The sequence below is a fragment of the Grampus griseus genome (genome assembly GCF_964374135.1).
Source record: "Grampus griseus genome assembly, chromosome: 5".
NCBI classification, from domain to species: domain Eukaryota; kingdom Metazoa; phylum Chordata; class Mammalia; order Artiodactyla; family Delphinidae; genus Grampus; species Grampus griseus.
This window is the reverse complement of record NC_138998.1, coordinates 132,541,252-132,565,107: the sequence shown is the minus strand read 5'-3', so window position 1 is coordinate 132,565,107 and position 23,856 is coordinate 132,541,252. Positions and strand designations below refer to the sequence as shown.

Sequence of the window (23,856 nt, the reverse complement as noted above, 5' to 3'; positions counted from 1 at the left end):
GTGACACCTGGGGCCGGATCGCTGTGGCCCCAGGGGGACTGTCGCTGTGGGGGACTGTCCGGTGCACTGTAGGATGTTTAGCAGCATCCCCAGCCTCTACCCACTGGATGCCGTGGTCTTCCCTCCCTCTGGTTGAGGAGCACTGGGTCAGATGGCTACTCTACAATCCAGTGCAAACTGAATGATCTGGGAGGGGGAAAGAGCAGTTTCCTGGGGACCAACCTGTGTCAACAAACTCAGAACACAGCCTAGAGGGATGATCTATGGAGAGGGGCCTGGAGAGAGTTATAGAGAGTATTAGAGAGCATTACCCACCTTGGCAACTGCGTCCCTGCTAGCCGAGCTCAAGGCTGGAAACACTGACTTATACAGGTGAAGGGGTCCCGGCCAAGAGACCGCTCACAGGGGGGTGGGCTGGGGGACAGTGACAGGGATCTCTCCGCCCACCTCTGGGCCTCCGTGTGACATCTCTGCCTCAAACAGCCACTTCTCTTCCCGGCTTCATCCGGCTCCTACCCATCCTTCCGGTCTCAGCTTACACATCCCTTTCTCCCGGAAGGGTTCTCTGATCCCTCCCTTCAACGCCCTCCCCGCCCGGTCGGCTCTGGATGTCCTGCTCAGTGTTACCTGGCGTCCATATTTCTCCTAGCATAGAACGTATCACCTTAGCACACACACGCACACGCACACACCCACCCCACATATATTTATGTACAGATACTTATGCAGTAGTTTGGTTTTCTGCTTGTTCCTCCCATTAGAACATGAACTTCATGAGGACAGGGACCCTGTCTCTACTGACGGAGCAGCACGCTCTCCCCAGAACCCAGAGGGGCGTCCACACCCGATGGATCTCTCCCCCACAATATTTGGTGAACTGATGAAGGAAATCACTTTTCCACTGAATGGCAGGGGAGGACCAATAAGTGAAGTTCCTGAACGGAATCAAGCACGTGGTCATCGTAGCCAACAGTTCCATCAACGTGTACACCAGTCTGTTTCTGCAAAGGCAACGAGACTGGAGTGTGCAAGGCAGAAACGGATGGAGAACAACAGTATGGAAGATGTGAAAGTTTCCGTATTTACCCACATCTGTATGTTCAACAGACCCTTATCGTGATATATCTTTTGGACAAATGTTTTATACTCTGAGTCACATCACACACCTGCCAATGTATCAGCACCATGTACCAAAAGCCCAATGAGACAGTTAAGCACGAAGCTGGGTGGTAGTTCTATTCTTCAAAACCAGTATTATGAGGGTTAACTGTTTGCAGATTGATCAGGGAGGGGTGGGTAGCAGGGGAAGAGGGAGGGCCATTCAAAGAACACTCAGTGAGGCTCTCATGGTGTCTGTATCACAATGGACAGCAGGCCACCTGCTCACGTCCAGTCTGCTTGTTCCCCGTCACCACTGCCAGCTTCCAACATCAAGAACACAGAGACATTTCCATCTAACTTTTATATGAAGAATTTAATTATCTATACACATAACTAATTCAAAAGTTGTATTACAGTTGTTAAAGCCGCAGGTTTATATATTTATATATTTTACATTCATATCCATGAAAATACTGACGCGCCAGTGAATGAGGGGGAGTCCTCGTTCTCGGCACCATGTGAGTGGAGAAAGACCTCTACACAATCGCCAGCATGGAATCCCCAAGGGGAGAGATGTAGAAACAGAAGTTCACTACTGTTAAAAAGTCATTAGTAGAACCGCTAGGTTGTGCTTGAGGCTCCCTGCCCCCCGCCCCATTTTCTGTGCTGTCGGCAACGGCGTTTTTATTGAGAGCTTCCAACTAGTGTTTAAAAGACAAACATGGCTTCAGCTACAACATATCCAACACATTAACGGACCATGAGCTCCATTTCATATTAATCTGTAGAAATTCCACAGTCTAGTTTAAAAATGTAAACATTGGAAATTAATTGCAGGGAGACTCCTATACATTCTTTCTTGTCAAGAAAATTACTTGTTCAAAATACGTCATTCCATGAAAAGTCACTGGAATAAAACTTGGTGTAACAGAGACTAAGGCGAGATTGTAGATATTGTTGATCGTAACAACCTCAGTGGCGTTGTCTACGGATTTATGGTATGAAAACACGCAAAATTAAAAACCCAAAACAGAAAACACCAACTCAACCAGATAAATCTGAGACCGAACAAAAACACAGGTGCTTTCTCGTGTGGCTACAAGGTCACTGTGCAAAATAAAATTAATGTAATGTGATTAGAGCATCATACAAGATAACAACTTTTGCCATGGAAAGAACTAATTTCTTATGTACAGGATGTATTATTACATGCTCAACAAGGTACATCTGATACACACAAACAAGCACAAAACAGCTTCTGTTTAATTGGCCTCGTTCTACACGTCTTTAAAACAGATATACTGAACTCCTCTGTACTTCTATAGTAGGGGGTCAAAAACCCAAACGACACAATTTAGTTGGTAACACTGGACAAAATGAAAAAAATACATCGAGTCTCAGATTTATGGACATTTGGAACATTTTTTAATAGCACATGCAGCATTCCTTGATAGTGGGTCTTTTTGCAAAACCAAAATAGCAAAGAAGTAATTCACTTTTTTTTATTAAAAGGCTAAGATATTTATTTTAAAATAATTTGAAAACTATTGGAAGCACCTGTGCAAAGGTGGGGGGAAGTCAATTTGAGTCACTAGGAAAGCCACAAAAGGACCCACTACCCTGTGTATTTTTGTAATTTTTTTGCTTCTATCTGTGCAAGTAATAACTCAACATTGCCATCACATGCAACTAAGGTAAAATGAGGTAAACTGCTCTGCAGTGAGTTCTTCTACTCAGAAGGCAGTAGGTGATCATGCTGGAAGTCACATGATCAAGGCTGCATCTCCCATCATCCCTCTGGGCAGTGATATGGGATAGTGGGTCTCTTTGAGGACTTTCAAGCCTGAGGGGGGGATGGACAACATATGATTCCTAGAAAAAGGAGGAAAACAACACATAAGCAAAACAAAACAATGAGCAAAATTCAAGCTAGGAAAATGAGTCAGGCATGTAAACAGCATGGTGCCAAAATGATTAAAAAGAAAAAAAAAAAAGGAAAAGGGGGGGAGGGAAGGGAGGGGACATGCTACAGAAGGAATGATTTTTTTTTTAAAGAAACAAAACAAAACAAAAACCCCACGAGATAAAGTCTTGCATTACAGAAGGTCTTCAAAGAGACTGTTGCGAATGCAGCAATGGTCTAGCTTTAAGTTCTGCAAACAAAGCTCAGCAGAATCAGAGCAATGCTGCATGTTTCACCATGAGACACCAGAGAGGAGAGGCAACCGAGGCACCAGGGCACTTACATTGCTGGCTGGGGTCCATGTCTGTGGTCAGCTTCACGTAATTGGACGGGAAGAGCCCCACTTGCCCGTGGACTTCTCCTTTCCACCAGTCGGGGTCCTCCTTGTTGAGGACGTTGATGATCTGGCCCTTGTTGAAGGCCAGCTCGTCGTCATTCTGCGCGGTGTAATCGTACATCCCGATCACCTGGCACACTGCAGGAGACAGGCCAGGTGAGGGGCGGCGGCACACCTGCGTGGCTCGCGGGACGGGCTACCTGGGGGTATTAGGTACTCTCGTGTCTCATCTGTGTCCTTTCCGAAGAGGACAGAAGTAAGTGGAGGGCTCTGATGGGCTTTGTGTAGTGGGGGCAGTAGAGGAAGACGGAGGATTGAAAACCAAGACGACAGCAAAAATGTCAGACCAAGCCTTGAGTTTCTATAATATCTTCCTCTTTTACACGTTTAGTTGTCAGCAGAAAATGTACAGTGATAACTGAAAGCTTCCATGGAATCATTTCTATTTGAGTGCAGCGGCACTCCTTCAAAATGCTGACTCTGAACATTGGCCCAACTTCACACACAGCTGCATATCATGGGGACTTCACTGTTGCTCTTTATTTCTTTCTTTTTTTTTTTTTTTTTAAGGTGGAAGGTAATTATCATCTGACCTCCAAAAAGTTCGACTCTTAGTGAAAAGTAAAATCAGTGTTTTATTCTGCTGTACCTTTGTGTCTCAAAATTTTTTCTCAAAGAAACACACAATTTCCACATTCAAGAACAATTTTTCTTTTCTCATTTTCCCCTCAAAACTATAGGAGGTTACACTGCCTTTATGCCCTGGCATTTTTACACTTCAGATAAAGTTTGCCTAGTTAGGTTTTACCCCCAGTTAATCTTTCCTAACCAACCTCTATACAGTCTCAGGCTTTAAAGATGCTCCAGCTAATCCAATCACCTCAGCAAACTATTTCTGCGGGTTTTAACCAACCTGATGAAGGGGACGCCGCCAGGCCTCCCCAAGGGAGAGGAGATCCAGCTGGTACCACACTCCTCTGCCCACATGAGGCCACGGCTCAAGCAAAGGGGCCCAGCTGTGGTTGGGAACCAGTCACAGTGTTGGCCAGTCCTTTCATTTCTTGCAAAGGCTGCCAGGCTTTAATCTGATTTCGCTGGGGATGTACAGCATAGACATTTAACCACAAGGTACTGGAATGAAACTTCTGCATTTTCCACAAGTGCCACCCAAGCACTGATGGCTTAAAGACCTAAAGCAGAAGTCTGCTCCCCTAACCTCGCCCATCTCAACTATTACCGAAGCATCTAATTTGGTCTCTTCAATCAGAAAACAGCCAACCATCTAAGCTGCCGAGCCTCTGTTCCTTTTTAGCCCTTTAGCAGAGCGTGTATAACATCCTGTCCATTAAGCGCAGCCCCTGTGTTCACAGGAAATGTCGCAGGGGAGCTATTTCAGTCTCAACTGAGCGGCACATTACAACCAACAGAGCCCTGGGGCCTCCCAGCTCAATCTCCTGACCTATTTAGACCCCGGCCATTTATTTTTAGGAGGCCCTTTTTGTCCCCTCGCCCCCAGCCCAAATTCCAATTTAAATAGCTGGAAGGAAATCAAGAGAAAAATCTGGCTTCAATGGCATAGCATTCAGGGCCCCTTTAGGAAGCCGGTTCCAACAAGGGCTCTGTTGTACCCAGCACAGCAAAGCTGCTTCGATACTTGGTCCTTTTGAAAAACATACTCCATATCACATTAGCTGGGTGTCAGCCCCAGCAAGTACAAGAAGCGCTTACAGCCAGTGTGAAAGACAATCTAAGCTAAAAAAATTGAGTGGAAAGGCTACCATGACGCATAGACCATTTTCTGAGCAGAGAGTATAAGCTGCTTACCTGCTGGGAATGCTGCGGGCTTAGGTGGCTCTGTTGGAGTGATTTTGCTCATCCCAGGGCTTAAAAGTTTGACATAGTTAGCAGGGAACCAGCCTATCTGGCGCTTTTTCCCACGTGCCTAATAACAAAAAATTACATTACAATGTTTCAAAGGTTCATGTTCTTTCATGTTATACTTTGCACTTATACCAAGTTTACATATAACTGAAAAACAAATGACATCAATAGTAGAATCTACGGATTACTGTATTACAAAATGAAAACATGCCAGCTAAAATTCAAATCGTGGCAGCTATCAATCAGCAAAGCCTAGAATGTTCTGGCATGGGCTGGACTGTGTGGATCACAGAGCACTATGTAGTATGTACAGGATGGGAAACTGCTCATTTAACAGCTCTCAGCTGTCATTTTCAGGTAATGTAGAGGTTATGGTTTATGCCAATGTTATATATGGATTTTAGGAATGATAATAATGGCAGTCAGCACGTGCTGGGTGCTTTTTATGAGCCAGGCCTGTGCTAAGCACCTTATCTGCATTTACCTACACAACAATTCCAGAAGGATAATACTATTACTATTTCCGTTTCCCACTATTACTATTCCTAGTTCCCAGATAAAAAGAGTAAGGCTCAGAAAAGTTAAGTGACAATCTCAAGGTTACAGGCTAATCAGTGGCAGGCCAAGATTCACAGTCACATCTGCGATCTTCCTATGGAGAATAACTGTACATATACGAGATGACATACACGCAATATGTGGAGGACACAAGGAGTCTAAACTTCACCTTGTTTTCAAAAGCCATCAGGCTTATGTGATGGATCAGCCACATTTTCCACCACCATTCCTGCCTCCTTCTCTTTTATCTAATTCGACACAAAATCCATTCATTGAGTGTTTACATGCCGGGAGTTGTTGGAAGGGGATAGTATATGACACAGAGGAACTTATAATGAAGTTGGCGAACGAAGACTTGCACTCCTGACACAATTCCATGAGATGAAGACTCTAGTTAGGGATGATGATAAGTGTTATAACTACCCTTCTGCACATCACCAGGAGCAGAGAACTTAACTTACAGCACGTATACACACACACACACCCCCCCTCTAGAAGCAAGGCTTTGATAAAAACAGCTGCCTTTGGGGACAGGGTGGGAGGGAGACATTTGAATTCCCTTTCGTAATTTTAATTAATTAATTAATTAATTTTCTGGGGGTCACGACACGCAGCATGTGGGATCTTAGCTCCCCGACCAGGGATTGTACCCGCGCCCCGTGCAGTGGAAGCACGGAGTTTTAACCACTGGACCGCCAGGGAAGTCCCTTGTAATTTTAAAATTTGAAACCATGTGAATATATTACCTATTCCCAAAATAAGGAAATAAAATTAAGAGAAAAGGAAACTTCCCACCATCTTACCTCTGCCCTCTCATCTGATTCAGTTTATCAAGAGGGATACTTCTGGGTTACTTTTAGAATGCCAATCAAATTTCACTTTCCTTGGAGTCATAGATTTCATGCCCTTGGCTCAAGGACTAAAGTTCTAATCCACTGTTAATCCACCAATGGTTGAAGCCACTCTTTTAAAAGCTCCCCCATGTTAATCTATTGAGCATATACTGCCGTAGGTCTCCCATCCCTGCAGCTTCACAAGGGCAGAACACAGAGCTCACTGGCAATTTCTTCATTTGTGTATCCACTGGGGAGAAGGGCTGGTGAAAGCACCAGAAGCCCCCCTGGGCACGGCAATTATGGATTGCAAGAGCCACTCAGGACTCTCTTTTGAGCAAGGTACAAGGAACGTGATGATGAAAAAATACGGTTTCTGCCTTCAAAGAGCTGATAGCCTACAAGAGGAAGTAAGAAATATGCATGGAAGTAATAATATCCACATCAACACTAAATACCAAGAGTGGTGCAGGCATCGGGGCCACCACGGTTCACGGGAAGAAGGCGTCGCTTCTGGTGGGATGGTCACAGAAAGCTTCCGGAAGAAGTGGGATTTGGCCGGCTCTTGAACGGGGGAGAGGTGGAGATGACCATGTGGGGAGGCGCTATGGGCAAAGGCAGTGAGGCATCGGGGTCTGAGGGTTGCTGCTTGTTTTCAAGAGAGCAAATCACCGAATGAGGCTGGAGTAGAGATGTCGCTGTGAGAGGCCAGACTGGTAAGACAGATGCTGGAAGGGGAAGAGGGCATCTGAGGGGAGTCTTGGCCAGCGGGCTGATAAGGAGGGCCAGTGGGGACACCCCCTTTTTTAAAAAAAATTTTTTATTGGGGTATAGTTGTTTTACAATGTTGTGTTAGTTTCTACTGTACATCGAAGTGGAGTTCTCTGCGCTATACACAGGTTCTTATTAGTTATCTATTTTAGTACATATTACTGTATGTATGTCAAGGGGACACCCCTTAAGTCTTCAGAACAGGGGAGTCACATATGGATGGGAAAGCCAATGAGGTGGCAACTCTCTACAAGAAATGAGACCCACCGGTCTGAGGAAGGCCTCCTCCTACCCAGTGAAGGAAGAGACATATTAAAAGGGGGAGTGGAGGGCATTCTCTGCCAGTCCAGCGGTTAGGACTTGGCGCCCTCACTGCCGGGGCTTGGGTTCAATCCCTGGTCTGGGAACTAAGATCCTGTGCGCCATGCAGCCAAAACACTCCATCACTTAAAAAAAAATTAGAAAAAAAAAAGGGGAGGGGGGGTGGATTCCAGGACCCCAATGGAATCCTAAGCCAATAAACTGTATCTCGTCCTCCCTGCTCGATAGGGCTTTTATGGCTGCCCACCAGCAAGCTCCCAGGGGAACTTTTGCCTTTGGGTACTCCAGGCTGTGCCTTCTATTCCAGCCAAGATACATTTCTTCAGTCCACCAGCTCACTCTTCACTCTCCGGCACTTTAGTTTTTAATTAGCTGCACAGAAAGGTGCTGTATTTCTTTACCTCACCACAACATAGACCTCTGCCTTCCTGACCAAGGTTTGCCTTGACAGAATGATGAATTGAGGACACACAAACACACACACACACAGGAACTAAAACTGTTGTGCTGTACAGATGTGGCTTTGAATGCAAAGGCTACTCTGGTACCACACCTTATAGCACCGCTCATGGAAAGCTCCGCTCCTACAACGCTGTGACTTAAGGATGACTCCGTCATGAATTCTCACATCCTACCACTCACTGTCTGAACTCAAGAATCCAATAGATTTAGACACATCTTCAGAAGCATTCTTAGCTCTCACAATTCTGTTCCTGGCTGCCCAAAGCTTAGGAACCAAATGGATTCAGATAACATGGCATCCCTCACTACACAAACGCAGGATTTAGGTGGTGCAGGGTTATCTGTACTTTGCAACGAAACGGTGTCCCTTTGAGATCTTGCATATTGAAATTTGGGCAGAGAATTTTAAACAAATGGAAAAGACACTGACTTGCAGCTCTCCTTCCCACCATCCACCTGGGTTCTTTTTTCGGATCAAAATCAGCTGACCAGGGGCGAGGGTAAGCTGCTCGGGACCAGTAGCAGTGTAGGACGCAATAACCTGGGCAATTTCTGGAAAACAAGACCAAACATAGCAGTGCACCATTAGAGTCAGGAAAAGGAGAGCCTAAGAAGACACAGCCACCTCCCAGGGTCACGGGTCAACATCGTCAAAGCCGGTGTACGGGCCAGTTTTCTATTAAACGAAGAAGGCTCGGTGGCCCTTCTTTGACCACACGGCAAATGCAGTATTCAGGAGCTGGGCTTGTCTTCCGGTTCTGCCCAGTCTGCTCGAGGACCCCCTCATCTCCCAGAACGTACCAACTTGCCTCCACAACCTCCCACTCTCCCCCAAGTCCGCACCCTACCCCCACTGCCCCAATTCCCAAGAACACCCCGATGCAGCAGCTGGGCCTCATTCATCCCCAACTGCCCTCCGCCCTCACACAGTGCTGATTATTATTAGCACATGGTCCAGTCAAGGATGGTTGAGCGAATCAAGGAACTCAAGTGAACCTTTTCCACCTGCCAAGTACAGTAGAAAGAGAAATCTGTTTTCTTCAGAAACCACCAGGAGTGTGCACTAGCTAATTTCTTTCTATGTTACGACTTTCTTTAGACTCTCTCTTCTACCCACAAGCCCATTTTCTTTGAGGCTCACATTTTGAGGGTGATCCCTGAATATCAGGTAGGAATCACATCAATGTAAGTTTACTTCTTTTTACTTCAAGTTAGAGGACGATCCTGCAGTCAAGAGGAGGGATTTTATGCAAAACAACAATTCAGCACAGAAAACAAAAAATGTAAACAGTTCTGTACTTTTCCTGAATGTGAACAGTCTCATGGGAAAAATTCCAGCAGTACCACAGACCAGGCTCTGAAAAGTACATTTCTCCTGGCACAGGAGTTCAACTACGAAAGGACAAAATCCTCCTCTGACCGAATGCTGGTGTATCCGCAGCGACAGCCTTGTGAACTTCTAGAAGCAAGACAGAACAGATTGTTCTATTCCTCTCCACTCTCTCCCCATCATAACTGTTCTTGAAAGAAAGAGATGAAGAAAGAAGGAATGAAGTAAAGACAGACAGACAGAAGGAAAGAGGTGAAAGGCCCATGCTCCTGCTTCCCTGAAGGCACATTAGCCCCCTAGGACCCTGTTCTGTAATAAGCGGCCACCAGGCTAGGAGCACCAGACCGTCCCGGTGCAGACTGGCCCTGACGCATGCATCCCAGAGCTCAGGCGAAGCGAGAAAGAGCCCAGCGTACACATACGTGGGCTCCACTGAGAGCTCAAGCTGGGGAATCTCTGCTGGGGATGAGAATTCTCCCCCAACATGCCAAGGACTAGCTCTAAACTCCACGAGTTTTCCATTTGGAAAAGATCCAAATCAGTGCCCGATTTGGCCCCTGATGTCCCTGCTCCTCAAAGGACCTGGCCTGCGTAGCCAGTGACCTGCCCTGACACTCTTTTCTGTCTTTTCCAGCTTTTTTGAGCAGCTCGCTGGTTTCAGTGCAAAGTGAAGCCCCTCTGGAATGACAATTCAAAATGTAGCATACTCCTGGTTAAAACAGACATTTGACCGGGGTGGTCCAACATCTGAGTCAGACTAAAATCCTACAACTGCCTAAAAACCCACCTTTCCTTGCCAGGTAAGCCCATTTGGAGCTGAGCACCAGACACAGATACACATCCCTGTCAGCACTGCGGTGACTCTTTCAACCTGTAATTTCTTAAGGCTGTAATAGCACAAAAGCTCAAATGACCTAGAGAGGAAGACAGGCCATACAACCGTATGATTTCACATCTGCTTCTTTCTTCTTTCAGCTTGTATGTATAGAATATGTGATTTTGTTGAAATAAACTAAAACACTCTGAGTTCAGAGGGATGACTGTGATTTTTGTACCTTCACCGTGTACCTGAGGAAAACCACCCAATGGCTTCTAAATTAATAGGACCTGCACTCTGATAATACATGTTGCTCTCTCATCTCCTCCGTTATTTATGTCCTGGGACTAAATATGCTTCCAGGAAACAAACAAGGGCTTCCTGAACCTAACGAGAGGAGGACTAAGCAGCTGCTGACCCCAAATCCTACAGGTTCATGCATTATAACTTCCCACCATCTTGCCTGAATTATTTCTTCACATCCCAAGAGAACATTGTCTGGTAATGTCCCTACTCTCCATGTGTGAGGCAACAGCCACATTTCATAACCATCTATAAATACATTATTAATGGATTCCAAGGAAAGGATCTCCTCCAACCACTCTTCGGACAGATTCTTTTGTCTTTTCTTTTCTTTTTTAAGGCTTCTGGCCCCAATAAACAAAGATTGGGAGCAACTATCAATTACATTTAAAATATTGAAAAATAAGCATCAGGGTTTGTCACTTACCAGGTTTTTTTCCTAAACTCCCTGTTTTCCCAGCAGTTCCAGAGCCCTTAAAACAGAGCAGAAGGTCTCATTTGCATACTGAAGAGTTTTGGTCAAGCAACTTAAAAACGATTAATGATGACACAAACCCGCTTGAGCCCCTAAATTCCCCTTTTCATTCCGGGGAAACATAGCATTGTATCTCCTGACATTATGATCTGTATCAAGGAAAACATGGGGCGAAATAAGTACTTTAAAAGCATGTAGCTTTTACTCTCTTCTTAAGAGAAAAATTAGCGAAGTAAGTGGCATTGTAGGACCCCAGAGGGCTCAGGTATTGACTGTGTGTAACATGGGCGCATCCTGTCCCTGGGTCAGGTGAAACAGGGGCTGCCCCGCCAGGAAGACTGTTAGTCTACAGCCTAAACACTAAGCTCATGCTTGATGTCCAAATGGTTAATTATTAAACACTTCACACATAAAAAATGTACAGAGACTATAATAGACATCCATGAGTGCAATGGATGTCTATTATAGTCTCCATATACTAGAGACTAAATATGTGAAAATATTAATATTATTAATATTCTAATTAAATTAATATTAACAATACATGGAAATATTAATATTTTGGTACATTTGCTTTAGGGCTTTCTTTTTTTTTTTAAAGAAGGAAAACAGTACAGTGGCAATTCAAACACCCCTTCCCCCATCCCATTATCCAAAGAGGCAGCCACTCTCCTGTATATCCTTTCTACCCAAACCTTAACACTGTTTAAACACTGAAATTTCTCTTGTAATGCTGGACACACCGCCCATAGAAGCAGACCATTTTTTTCCCCAACTACTAAGTGCTTCAAAAGTGCTCTGGGGTTGAATTCCTTCATAGATACTCATGGAATTTTAAACCAGCTGAGCAAGCCAAGCCAGCAGAGACTCAGCTGGGACAGGGGCCAGGCCGTAATCTGTCCTTGCAAAGTGATTTATTCCAGATTAATTTTCACTCTTGTGTCCCTATCTTCCAGTAAATTAAGTATTCCAATTAAAACAGAATAAAACAAAAGGTTTAATTAACTAAATGAGAGTAACTTTAAGAATAAAAATATGTAATTATCTACCAGGAACACAACTTATCATTGTCCCTACCTATATTTATACTGAAATTCAATAACCATTTACCAGGGAAAGTTTGAATTAAAATGTTTACTCTGATTATGCTTTCTGTATTAACCAAGTTATACAATACCCATCTTCCTTGCAATTTTTATAGGCTGCATATAAAATGAAGGAACACTAATGATAGAAGATTCCAAATGACCAGTTACTTTCCCAGTACAGGCTTAAATATACTCTCTCTATTCCATAAAAAGAACAAAGCAATTAGCAAGCCAGTGATAGAATTCAAGCAGCTTCAATGTGCTCCCTTTTAAACACCACAGCCAGCACTTAAGCTGAGACGCAGTCAGATGGCCAGGTTCCATCCTGGCGTTTCTTAAGAATGCAGCAGAAAAGTTGATCCAGGCTACGTGCCCCAGCCCTGCTCGTGTAGAGAAGGGAAGCAGGTTTAGGACAACCTCCCCCTTGTCCACGGGTCAATTTTGGTATCTGAAGCTGGGTCTGGTTTTTAAGTTTGGCGGGATATGGCCTTATAATATTGAAGTCTATGTCCAAGTAGGATGAAAGAGCTGCCTTTTTTGATTTTTTCATTATTATGAACTAATGTTGCTAAATGTCTAAAATCTTTGGCACTGTTAGTTCTTCTGTGGCTGATATTTAAGGCTGCGGTTAAGAAAGCACTTTACAACTCAACTTACCTTTAGAAAATGTCACAGTGCATTTTTTGAAACTTACTGACTTTGGATGGTTTTTGGTAGAAAACTCTAATTTATTAAAATCTAATGCAAGTAATGGCTTTTGTGTTTAACTGATCCCAAAGGTAAAGCCATTTTAAGAGGTTTTGTGCATGGGAGCAGAAATCCAGTTTAGTTTTTAATGTTTTCCCTCTACTCCCCTGAAATATCTCCATGGTTCTTATTGGATATAACTGGCTGGCCTGCAGAAGAGTTGAATTTTCCCTCTCCAGGTCTGCAGAGGACAATACAATGACTGTCCTACAGAAAAGAAGTACTTTCTTTCCAGCTTCTGCCAAATTCTCCAAGGGTAAAACACTTATGCAAATCCCTCCAGGGGAATTTCAGCAAGCTGCTCTCAAGACCAAAGCAAGGGAAAACAAACCAAAAACTCCCCAAACAACAATGACATTCCTTAAAAAGAAAAACAAAGCAGCAAATAAAACTATTCCTAGGAACTGCAGGGAAGGTGAGAAGGCTGACATGGAAGAACTACCATAGCTTATCACCAGGCCCAGCTTCGCTCCCCAGGCAGCCATGGGTCTGTTAAATGACTACATCTATAACCTGAAATTCCCACTAACTTGAAATTGGCCACTACGAGATAGGCTCCCATACTCTAGTAGGCCCACACCACCATTTCCTTAATCTTGTGCTATCTCAAGGCCACTTCATGCAACTGAATTTTTAGGGCCCCATTAACAACAATGGGGAGCTACTTCCAATTTGTAAGGATAACAGCATTTAAAATAAATTCAGTCCAGGGGGCTTCCCTGGTGGTGCAGTGGTTGAGAGTCCGCCTGCCGATGCAGGGGACGCGGGTTTGTGCCCCGGTCCGGGAAGATGTCACATGCTGTGGAGCAGCTGGGCCCCTGAGCCATGGCCGCTGAGCCTGCACGTCCGGAGCCTGTGCTCCACGGCGGGAGAGGCCACAACAGTGAGAGGCCCGCATACCTCAAAAAATAAATAAATAAATAAATAAATTCAGTCTCTGATCAACGGAGATACTAAGTTCTAGCCAAAGTGTACCAATTTCTTAGATCTTGAGTCTTCCTAGTGTGTAGGCAAAAATACAAATTCTAAAAACTCTACTGCCCAATATTCTGGGGCCAGTATCACCAAAATACTTTTGTTTACATGGGCAAGATATTGCTGTGTATCTTTCTTGAAGTTTCTCAAATCAGTGACCCTGAAGACTAAATCTAGAATATTTACTCCAAATCCTAAGTCAGTTACATTCAGGAATAGAGATGAATCCTGAGTATTATCCCAGCTGACGCAGACCAGCCTCATTATGAGCAGTCTCCACTGAGCCCCGGGGGGGGTTCTTCTGCTTCTGGGAAGCCAAGGCTGACCCTGCGGCACCAATAGACAATTTCAAACAATTACAGGTCACACTGTATTTGCTGTCACGTTCCAGAACTTAGCAAAACCCAACAATGATGTTCCACCGGCAAACATCATGACTCCCTGAAAAGAGAATCGCTGCACAGAAAGGGAGAGGAAACAGTTAATGTGGGTTTACCTCTGAATCTTTAAGCCTCACATAGTTAGAAGGGAAGACTCCGGACTTGTCGCCCACTGTTCCTGTCCACCAGTCACCATCTTTCTTGGTAACCAAAATCACATCCCCTTGCTGAAAGGTTAAATCGCCTTGCTCAGAACTCTCGTAAGTGTACATGGCAATAAATTCTGGTGGGGAGAAATATTGAGATACGGAGAGAGCTTGATCGTTTACAGAAATCCCAGACAACTTTGCAAAAGCAAGATTATGAATAAGGAAATTATTAGGATAAGGTCCATTCAAGAGAAAGGCTAGTCACTGATAAAATGCAGAGTTACAGAACCCCCTGGGCTCCAAATTCCCCGACTGCACATAAAAATTCAATAACTGCAGCCGGGGAGACAATTCCTGTGAAGACCCAGGACCAGGAACAACAACAAAAAAAACCCAACTGCATGTCCACCAACACCAGTACTGACAGTGATCCCCGATTTAACACCATGGTTTCTTTTTACATGAAAATGGTTTTCACGTTCACTTTTAGCTAACATTTACTGAGTACCTAGGTCATGCTGAGCACTGGGTTAGATGCACTGACATGCCAGGCTCCTTGGTGACCTCGTCAAATATCTGTGATTCACTTTTGAAGATACCAAGTCACCATTTTAGAGAGCTTTTAGACATGGTATATCCTTTATGTAAATTAAGTAAGACACGTTTTTCATTATTCAAGTGCCTCGGTGAAAATTTAAGTCCTATTGTGCCATATACACAGATGGCAGGAAGCTGTTAGAACACAAAATTTAAAATATATATTCTTTGGTTAAAAACGGACACCTACTTGTCATTCAAGTATAAACAGGTAGAGTGGACTGCTGACAAAAGTAGTGTCTACCCAATCCCAGAAAATAATCACACCTTTCTGAACAAGTGGAAAAGACAAATCACAGTTTCTTACATTTGATTATTCATGTAATTTAGTCGTAAAGGACAAGAATTAATGTTCTTTACTGTCCTGAATGTGAAGGATGTGCATTCCAGAGGAAGTTTTTCTTTTGAATTATAAACAGCTGACTTTACTAAGGCTTAGAAACCAAGTCACACTCTCAGAAAGATCACTTGACACAAAGTTCTAGACACTACACTAGGTAGAGAATAAAAGATTTCCGGAAAGATGAACATACGTTTCTTATTTCCACTTTTTGTCCATTTTATCCTAGGCCTTTGTGTATTTTTTAAAAAGCAAAAAGCAAAAAACTCCCCCCCAAAAACGACAAAACAAAAAAACACCATTTACCGGAAAAGTTCATTTTATGATGGATGATGGATGGAGTGTTTCTTGCTAAAATTTCATATGATAGTCCTTAAATGCAGAGCTTAATGTAAATTAATTTAGTATGGAGGACTACATTAATTTAGTCCTAATTATAAGAGCCTCTGCAGGAGGCACTAATGAAAGCTAAAACAAACACCAAAAAACACAAACCCTCCTAATGCTTATGCTAATGTGGGCAGCTCTCCAAGGGGCTGCTTCAGCCTCCCTGTGCTGACCTGTAGGCTGAGGCCAGCAGACCCCGAGATACAAGGTCATCCAAATGTACAAGGCAGAACAGAAGCCTCTCTGTCTTTAGCCCTCCAGCACTGGTGACACACACCTCCACAGTTAAAACTGGAAAAATGATTTCCCGCACAAGGAAATCAAAGTTTGGCAGCTTGAATAAGGACATTGTTTTTTCATTAATATATTCCTTTTTCGGATTTCTCAACATTCTGACCCTTCCCTTTTCATTTTGTTCCGTTACTTGTTCCTTAGCTCATGTTTGGCCATTTCAGATTGGATCCTTGGCAATCAATCCTTTTCCCAGTGATTCCTGCACTTAAAAGTCACTTTCTTAAAATGGATCCAAAGTTTGAAGTCACTTTCGAAATGCTTAAGAAACTTCAGAAGTGTGAACTCTAGCTGAACTTCACACTGCAGCAGAAGATACCAAGGAGACAGGAAAGACTGTGGCTTTACTTGCCCTGTGTGCATGCAGGCATCTGCGAGGACCCTCTGGATTCAATGAAAATGGGGAGACGTGAGGACCGCTATGCGGGGCCTCCTCACCACTCAGACCCTCTTCCCCAGACACGTAACACAGGGCACTGGCAATTCCCAAGCCCATATTTTAAGAGCTAACCAAATTAACCATCTATTTAATCTGGTTTCTGGTTTACGTGAAATCTGATTACATTTAATACAGTACTGATAAGTGGTCCATTAATATAATTAAGTATCTTTTCTCAGAATTTCAGATGTCAGTGCGCTCTCACACCCCTCCAGAAAGTCAGCAATCTCTCCTCAAATTTCTAATACCTAAATCATTTCACAATGGATGTAATAAATGTCAACCAAGGTTAGAATTTAACTCTCTTCTGTTGCCCAACTTTAAGGATGTGTGTGGTTCATCTGTAACCTACTTGTTGAGGCCTCAAGCGTAGAGGCCTCTCTCTGTACAATGTTTCAAAACAAATCAACATTCATCAACCCAGCTGTTGGAAACTAACACACCATTGTAAAGCAATTATACTCCAATAAAGATGCTAAAAACAAAAACAAAAAAACCCAGCCTTTGGATGAGAAAGCTCACTGCTTTAAGTGACTATCGATAAATCCAGGAAATGAAGCAAAAAGGAAATAAGAGTAGCAGACATTTACTGACCTTTATTCCAAAAGCTTACACTATTATCTCATAAGCCTTGTAATAATTTCCTACCTCAAGTGGTGATTATTATGCCCATTTTACAGATGAGGGAGTTAAGGCATGACTAAAAGTAAATGGTCACTAGGTGAGAGAGTCAGGATACAAACTCTGGTGCTCCAGTGAGACTGAATGGATATAACACACTGAATTTGGGGGGACGGGAGGCACACATAATTTGCCTGACATAATACTGACTACACGTGCTGTGTTTAAAAGACCTTCTTGCCTGTTCTCCTAACAGTGGATAAAAAAGTCATTAAGATGACAAAAAATGTATGAAGAGAACTATCTTAATGATTGTTTTGGCAGTAATGGCAAAAACTGGATACAATAAAATACTGGATTTGTTCAGTGATGATGAAGTTTTACAGCTATACCTATAAACCAAAAAAAACTTTTTACTTCTGAAATTCCTCTTGAAAAAGTAACTTTGTTACTACCTGAAATACCATTAAATTTTAACCCTTGCTGTCTCCATTGAAACAATTGCTTTAATAATTCTATTTTTCATAAGGCAAAGTTTCTAAGAAATGTAAGTCTCATAATGGCAAACAAACTGAACGAAAGATTCCACCCTCGTGGAATTTATTCAAGGAACCTATGAAAAACTACTATACAGTTGTGTAGACATCTGTTAGCTACAAACACTGTTCATACTTCAACATGGAAAGCCTGTCTAACTTGGGTAGCGCTCATTCTTCACTTAGTACTCTGATAATGGCTGGACCAAATGAAGAAAAGACATGAGATTTTTACCATTAGAGCCTGAATTATGCAGGTTTTGTTCATTTTTAAACCTATACTATATATTGGCATATATAATCGAAAAGATTATGTCATGAAGAAGAGGAAATAAAGCAATTAATTATTTGTGTAATAAACACTCAAAATACAATTTTTAGGCCTAAATAATCTGCTGTGGTTATTTACATGGAACACAGAAATGAAACTTCTGTTTCATTTGGGGTACAAATGGCACTGACGTTACTGTGACAGTTTTCCTGAACTGTATAGTTATGGCTTTAAGCCTTAATACTTACCTGTATAAAGTCAGAAAAATAGCAACTACCACAAATTACCTGTAGAGATGCTCAGAGAACTTGGTCCTTAGTGACTGTGATGGGCCTCTTTCAAGAGTCAAAGGGCTCATAATCAAACATAATTAGAAAATTCAGTTTTTATGATCAATATATCTGATAGTATTTTGAAAGTCTCCATAAAGTACTATGACTTTGTGAAGAGCTAAACCTCATTTTAGCTTAGAGTTTAATATAATGAACGTAAATTAATGTAAACTATTTAAACATGAAATCCAACTTCATTTCCAACATTCACTGTATTACACGATTCCCTCCACCTTCTAAAGAACATGATCTGAGTCAGGTTCTCACCTTCTCCTGACACGGCCGGCTTGGCTGCTGGGGAAGCTACTCTCTTTAGACTAGCAGGACTTTCTGAAGAACCAGAATCCATGCTGGAAGAGGGGGGAAAGTATTTTAATTTTCGCCCTCAAAGAAAACAGTACAAATGACACTGACTTTTCTTTTTAAAAACTGTTTAACATTTAAAGCATTGATAATCTACAGCTGAAATAGATGCACTCAGCTAAGTCAAAACACATCACAAGGGGCCACAGAGGCCTGATTCTAAGCTCACATCCTTGTTTGTCAGCACTTTGCTTTGCTGGATACACAGCTAATGTATTGGTCTATTTCAAAGCATGACTGACAGATGCTCATTCAGTAATTTTGCTCTTCATTTCTTCTTGAAGCTCATAATTTGTTTTGACCACCTACATGGTTAGAACAATTAAACAACAACCTTTATGTTAAGGTTGCATGCTATAAGTTTCCTAATGAAAAAGATAATTCATTCTTCCATAAATTTTCCCAAATGCTTTGGGCCTCTAAGTAGTCCTGTACGTCTGGAACAGTACTGGATACTAAGCATGAAGAGGGGCATAATCTCCAACAAATCCACAAGAATGTTCCAGGTCTCAGAGTAGAATTCCCTCATGCATAAGTCAATGAAAAACAGGATATACAGGTTTCTATGAGCAAGGAAAAAAATGACCATTTATCTGTAAGAGGCTCTCCCCTGTTGCCATGTACCCTAATTTTTGCAGTTAAAAGATCCAGTTTAAAGACAAAACAATCCTGCAACTCCTATCTATGAATCTTAACTAGTGCAAACAATAATTTCATGCCTGACATGGTTTTCATCCAATAGAAGCAGATAAATACAAACATACCTCGTAGATTTCCTTATCGGCCCTGAAATGAGTTTCACGTAGGACTTGGGGAACCACCCCTTCTGGCCTTGAACTTCTCCAAACCACCACATGTCTTGCTGCTCCAGGACTGTGATGACATCATTTTTGTTAAAATTTAAATGGTTGTCTTTTTTGGCTCTCCAAGGATACAGGGCTTGTGCTTGTAGCCCCTCCACCTTTTCGCCCTTGTGTGGAAGAACATAAAGGACCTCTCATCACTCTGTGATTTGTTATCCATTCAGGTGACGTGAACACCGGCTCCTCCCCTGCGACGGGCACACGCAGGCACATGCTCAGCCGCAGAGGACCCTGCCTCAGCACAGCACTGGTGCCACATGCTCCACTGTTTTCAGTAACTGTTTATTTCCAAAAGTGGAGGTGAAAATCTGCTAGCCTATTCACAAAGCCGTGGTCGGGCCATCTAGAATTCTCTATTTAAACAAGCCAGGAGGTCGTGTTTATTCTGTTGCACCCGGCTGTGTGCCTTTTCTGTTTGGGTTCTATTTTAAGTCTCAAGTTGCTCAGGGCACTCCCACTCCTGCCAATTTCCAATCGGATTTGGGTGTTTAGTGGGGGATTAATACCAGAGCAGAAACCTTATAAAATCTCAAAAGGTAATTAACTGATATCTTAGTTTAGGTGGACACAGGGAAATACACCTTGCATTGGATTAGGCTTGTTTCAGTTCCTTTTTAGAGGAACAGGGGTTTGGCAAGCATAAATCCACTGTAATCCTCATTTACTGTAAATACATCTATATGCAAACCATATACAAAGATGAATAAAATGCCATCTCTGCTCCCCCAAATAATTTAGGTTAAAACACTTTATTAACCAGAAAGCACTATAAAAATGGGCAGTATGATATTATTACCAAGGAACTCATAATTAATGAGGAAGAAAGAGATACAAACAACTATGCCTACCACCCGGCAGAATGAAATAGGCTAAGAAGAGGTTCCAACTATTCACTGCCGGAACAGAGAGAAAAGAGGGATTAATGCTGCCTGAGGGCAACATGGGGAGTTTCACAGAGGAGGCAGCATTTGAGCTGAGCCTTGAAGGATGAGAAGGATTTTGGTAGCTAGGGCTTCGGAGGAGGGGCACTCCAGGCGGAGGGCACGGCCGCGCGACGCTGTCCCGCAAGGTCCAGGAGGAGAAGCGCGATCTGGGGGTGCATGTGGCCTAGTCTCATGGAGGGGTGGAGTAGGAGGTGAGGCTGGAAAGGTGGGGTGAGGCATTTATTACCTTTTTTAAGACTGTAACATAAAACAGTTACAGTATCTTAAAACAGTACTAAAAAATACAACAACATCAACTTTCAATTATATACGTAAATGGACAAGAACAAGGGATAATGCCCAATGACAGTTCATTCAGAACCAACTTGGACTTGCCTGTACAAGATATTTTCATAATGACATTTAACTGTGATTATGTCTGACAAGTGGAGAATTTATGAGAGGTCAAAGAGTTTCGGCTTCCATGTTGGTCTCCATGGGTTCTCGCCTTCTTAGACCTATGACATCCCTATTTCTTTCCATCTCGACTGTACACTCCACCCAGTCTTCAGAACTGAGGAGGGGTCTCTGGATTCCAAACGCCCCCCAGGACCACAGAGTCTCTGCCCACCGTGTCCCCACCTCGTGCTTGCAGGGAGCCTCACACCGGAGCCGTGGATCTCAGTGCTTCTGTGTTGCCCAATCCTCTCCATCACTTCCGTTTAGTCTCTGCCATTTCACCTGGGCTCCAGTATTTCATAACCTCTCACCCCGAGAAATCTTTGCTGCACCTGCCCTGTCCATCTTTCCACGTGGAGACGCCTGAATAACCAGCATGGAATCAGGCAGAACACGGACTCTGGGTTTGAATTCCAAGTCTGTCACTTACTAATTGTGTGACCTTGGACAACTGTTTAATCTCTCCAGGCCTCAGTTTCCACATCTCTAAAACAGAGACACTTTCTTCAAAAGGTGGTTAAGAAAGTGTAACAGGATCTATCTTTAGAGCAGCTATGAGAGTAATAATCTTAACAGGGGTGGCTTATGTTACTATTATTATTTCTAGTCCCAAACTGTGCAGTATTGCTGAAGAAAGCCAAGATAATGTGTGATGACCAGTTACACGTTCAGGTTAAATTCAGCCACGTCAGGCTTCATCGTTCTTTACGCAATTCCTTTTATGCATGCTCCGAAGGCCCTCGGGCGCCCCTCCTGAAAAAGCTGCCCAGAGCACAACCTGATCTCCTTTCCCTCTTTCTCCAACCTCTCTTCACCCTTCCTCTCCCAGAAGAAAAAGAAGCCTGTCTTCTTTTCTGTGCTTTTAATGCTTCTCCCACTTAGGTTCACAGATATGTTCTACTTGCCTCTTTGCCCAGACCACCGCCTTTAATAATATGAGCACCACCACCCCCGCTTTCTGGAAACAGCCTTCAACTTCGCCTCATTTTCCTGGTCCTGAGCCCTCCTCCACCAGAGTCACCACGGCTGAGCATGACACTTGTGCCACCTGCTGAGCTGGAACAGATGCAAAGAAAAGGAACAGCTCCTCTCAGGAGCTGCCCTACTTCCAGGTCAGAGAAGACACACGCTCTGTGCAATTTCCATCTTCGTGCACTCTCTCTCCTTTGAAGAGCTCACTCATTTCCTGAGATCTGATCTATGTCCCAATTCCTGCCAGACAGAATGACCTGGCTGTCCCCCTCTCACCTTAAAATTAACACGTCTAAAACCCAACTTCTTTTCGCTAAAAATCAATTTCTCTTTCTGCCTTCCTTGTTCCCCTGTAAAGTCAAATCTTTTTCTCAGTCCCAGACCTTTCCTTTCCCTTTTGCTCCCACAGGCACTGGGGCTCCACCCTCTTCAACTGTTGTCAGTGCCCCTGTGTCCCCGACTCGAATCTTCCTGCACACACCACCCTCCACGTGAATCTGCCCGGAGCCTGTGTTCACTCTGGCTGTTCCCCGAGCAGAAACTGTCCCTGACCCCAAATGCCTGCCAGATGGGCAATTTCACTGTTTGGTTTGACAATTTATAGAAATTTCATTCCTTTATTTATTAAGTAAATAAATAAGGGAATAAATTCCTTTACTTATTATCCTTTCAGAAATTACTTTCTTAGCAAGGCATTTAAGAGCTTCCCATTAATCTGTAATCGGTCTATCTTTTTGGGTAAATATTCAATGGTCTAGCCAAATGGATTGACCCACGACTTTCCTGAAACACTCTCTGACCTCCTACCTAAAGCCTCTCCTCACATTATTTTCTTTTTATCTTTTTATTTTATACTGGAGTAGAGCTGATTAAAAATGCTGTGACACCCTCACAGTATTTTCTGTCTGACATGCCAGCCCTCTCCGTTTCCTAAGAAGCTCTTACCCACTGTTCAAGATGGAGTTCAAATGTCTGAACTCCATCCTCTGAACTGTCACTATTCCCTCTACTGGGAAAATGTGAACTGGATCCCGCCCTGCCAGCCGACCCAGATGCATATAATGAGGCTTTACTCCTAAATGACATTGACAACAAGCACTGGCTGAATCTGTCCGCCCCACACAGGCACTTGAGGTCCTCCCTGCTCCCATCGATGCTGTTACCTGGCCTAAAACAGGAGATGGAGAGGAGCCCGTGGCTGTGGCTGGAGTGAAGGCTGATCTCTGTCTCAACTGCCCGGCGCTCGGAACGGTGAGGGAGGGCTGGGCTGCCCATGCATCCCAGTTGTCGGTTTCTGGTTTCTCGTTCGTGCTGGTGGGCCACCTGGAAGGCGAAGCACGCCACCGTGAGTGGCAAGGACTTCCTGATGCACCGACATTTCTCCCCCCATAAACATACACCCAGGATGTGCCTGGGGCTTGTTTAAGAACAAGGAGGGGGGAAAGAGCACTGGACTTGGGTTTGGGTCTGACCGTCACACACTAGCAATGGGTCTCAGGCAAATTCTAGTCGTTTCTCTGAATCTTGATTTCCTCGTTGATAAAATGGGAACAATATTGTGCCACTCTCGTTAGTTGTGAGGGTCACATGAAATACCACATAGAGAAGTACTTTGCAAGGAGAAAGCACCAGAGAAACATCCTCTCGTGATCATTATCTTCATTTGTAACGACAATCCTAAATAAGCAAAAAGAAGTTTCGCACCACATATGAAAACATGCCAGCCCAGCGGCTGGTGCATCTCTCTGTCCCATCATCACACAGCAAGCACCAGGCCATGTGCTTGGATACTATGGTAACTACCAGTGGTATCCTTACAGCAACCTGTTGTCCTGATATCAGGGATGGTTTTAATTTTGCGATTTTATAATTTTAAATAAACACATCTGTGTCAGTGCAGATTTAAATTCAATTGACTTTTTAAAAATCTTTATAAGACATAAACAAATCTGAAAATTAGAATATTTCCTT

General features: G+C 43.4%; 1 protein-coding gene across 1 annotated transcript in view; it reads right to left on the bottom strand.

Annotated features, from left to right (window-relative positions):
- Positions 1-1,455: 1,455 nt before the first annotated feature.
- ITSN1 (intersectin 1) overlaps positions 1,456-23,856 on the bottom strand; it is a 180,515-nt gene continuing 158,114 nt past the window's right edge. Inside the window, exons 21-29 of the mRNA XM_082654560.1 lie at positions 23,049-23,208; positions 19,433-19,638; positions 18,573-18,655; positions 14,459-14,625; positions 11,105-11,150; positions 8,658-8,779; positions 5,226-5,343; positions 3,348-3,539; positions 1,456-2,973 (exon numbers count right to left, since the gene is read on the bottom strand). Of these exons, the coding sequence (XP_082510686.1) occupies positions 2,972-2,973; positions 3,348-3,539; positions 5,226-5,343; positions 8,658-8,779; positions 11,105-11,150; positions 14,459-14,625; positions 18,573-18,655; positions 19,433-19,638; positions 23,049-23,208 (1,096 nt within the window). The 3' untranslated portion in view covers positions 1,456-2,971. The remainder of the gene's footprint in view (positions 2,974-3,347; positions 3,540-5,225; positions 5,344-8,657; positions 8,780-11,104; positions 11,151-14,458; positions 14,626-18,572; positions 18,656-19,432; positions 19,639-23,048; positions 23,209-23,856) is intronic.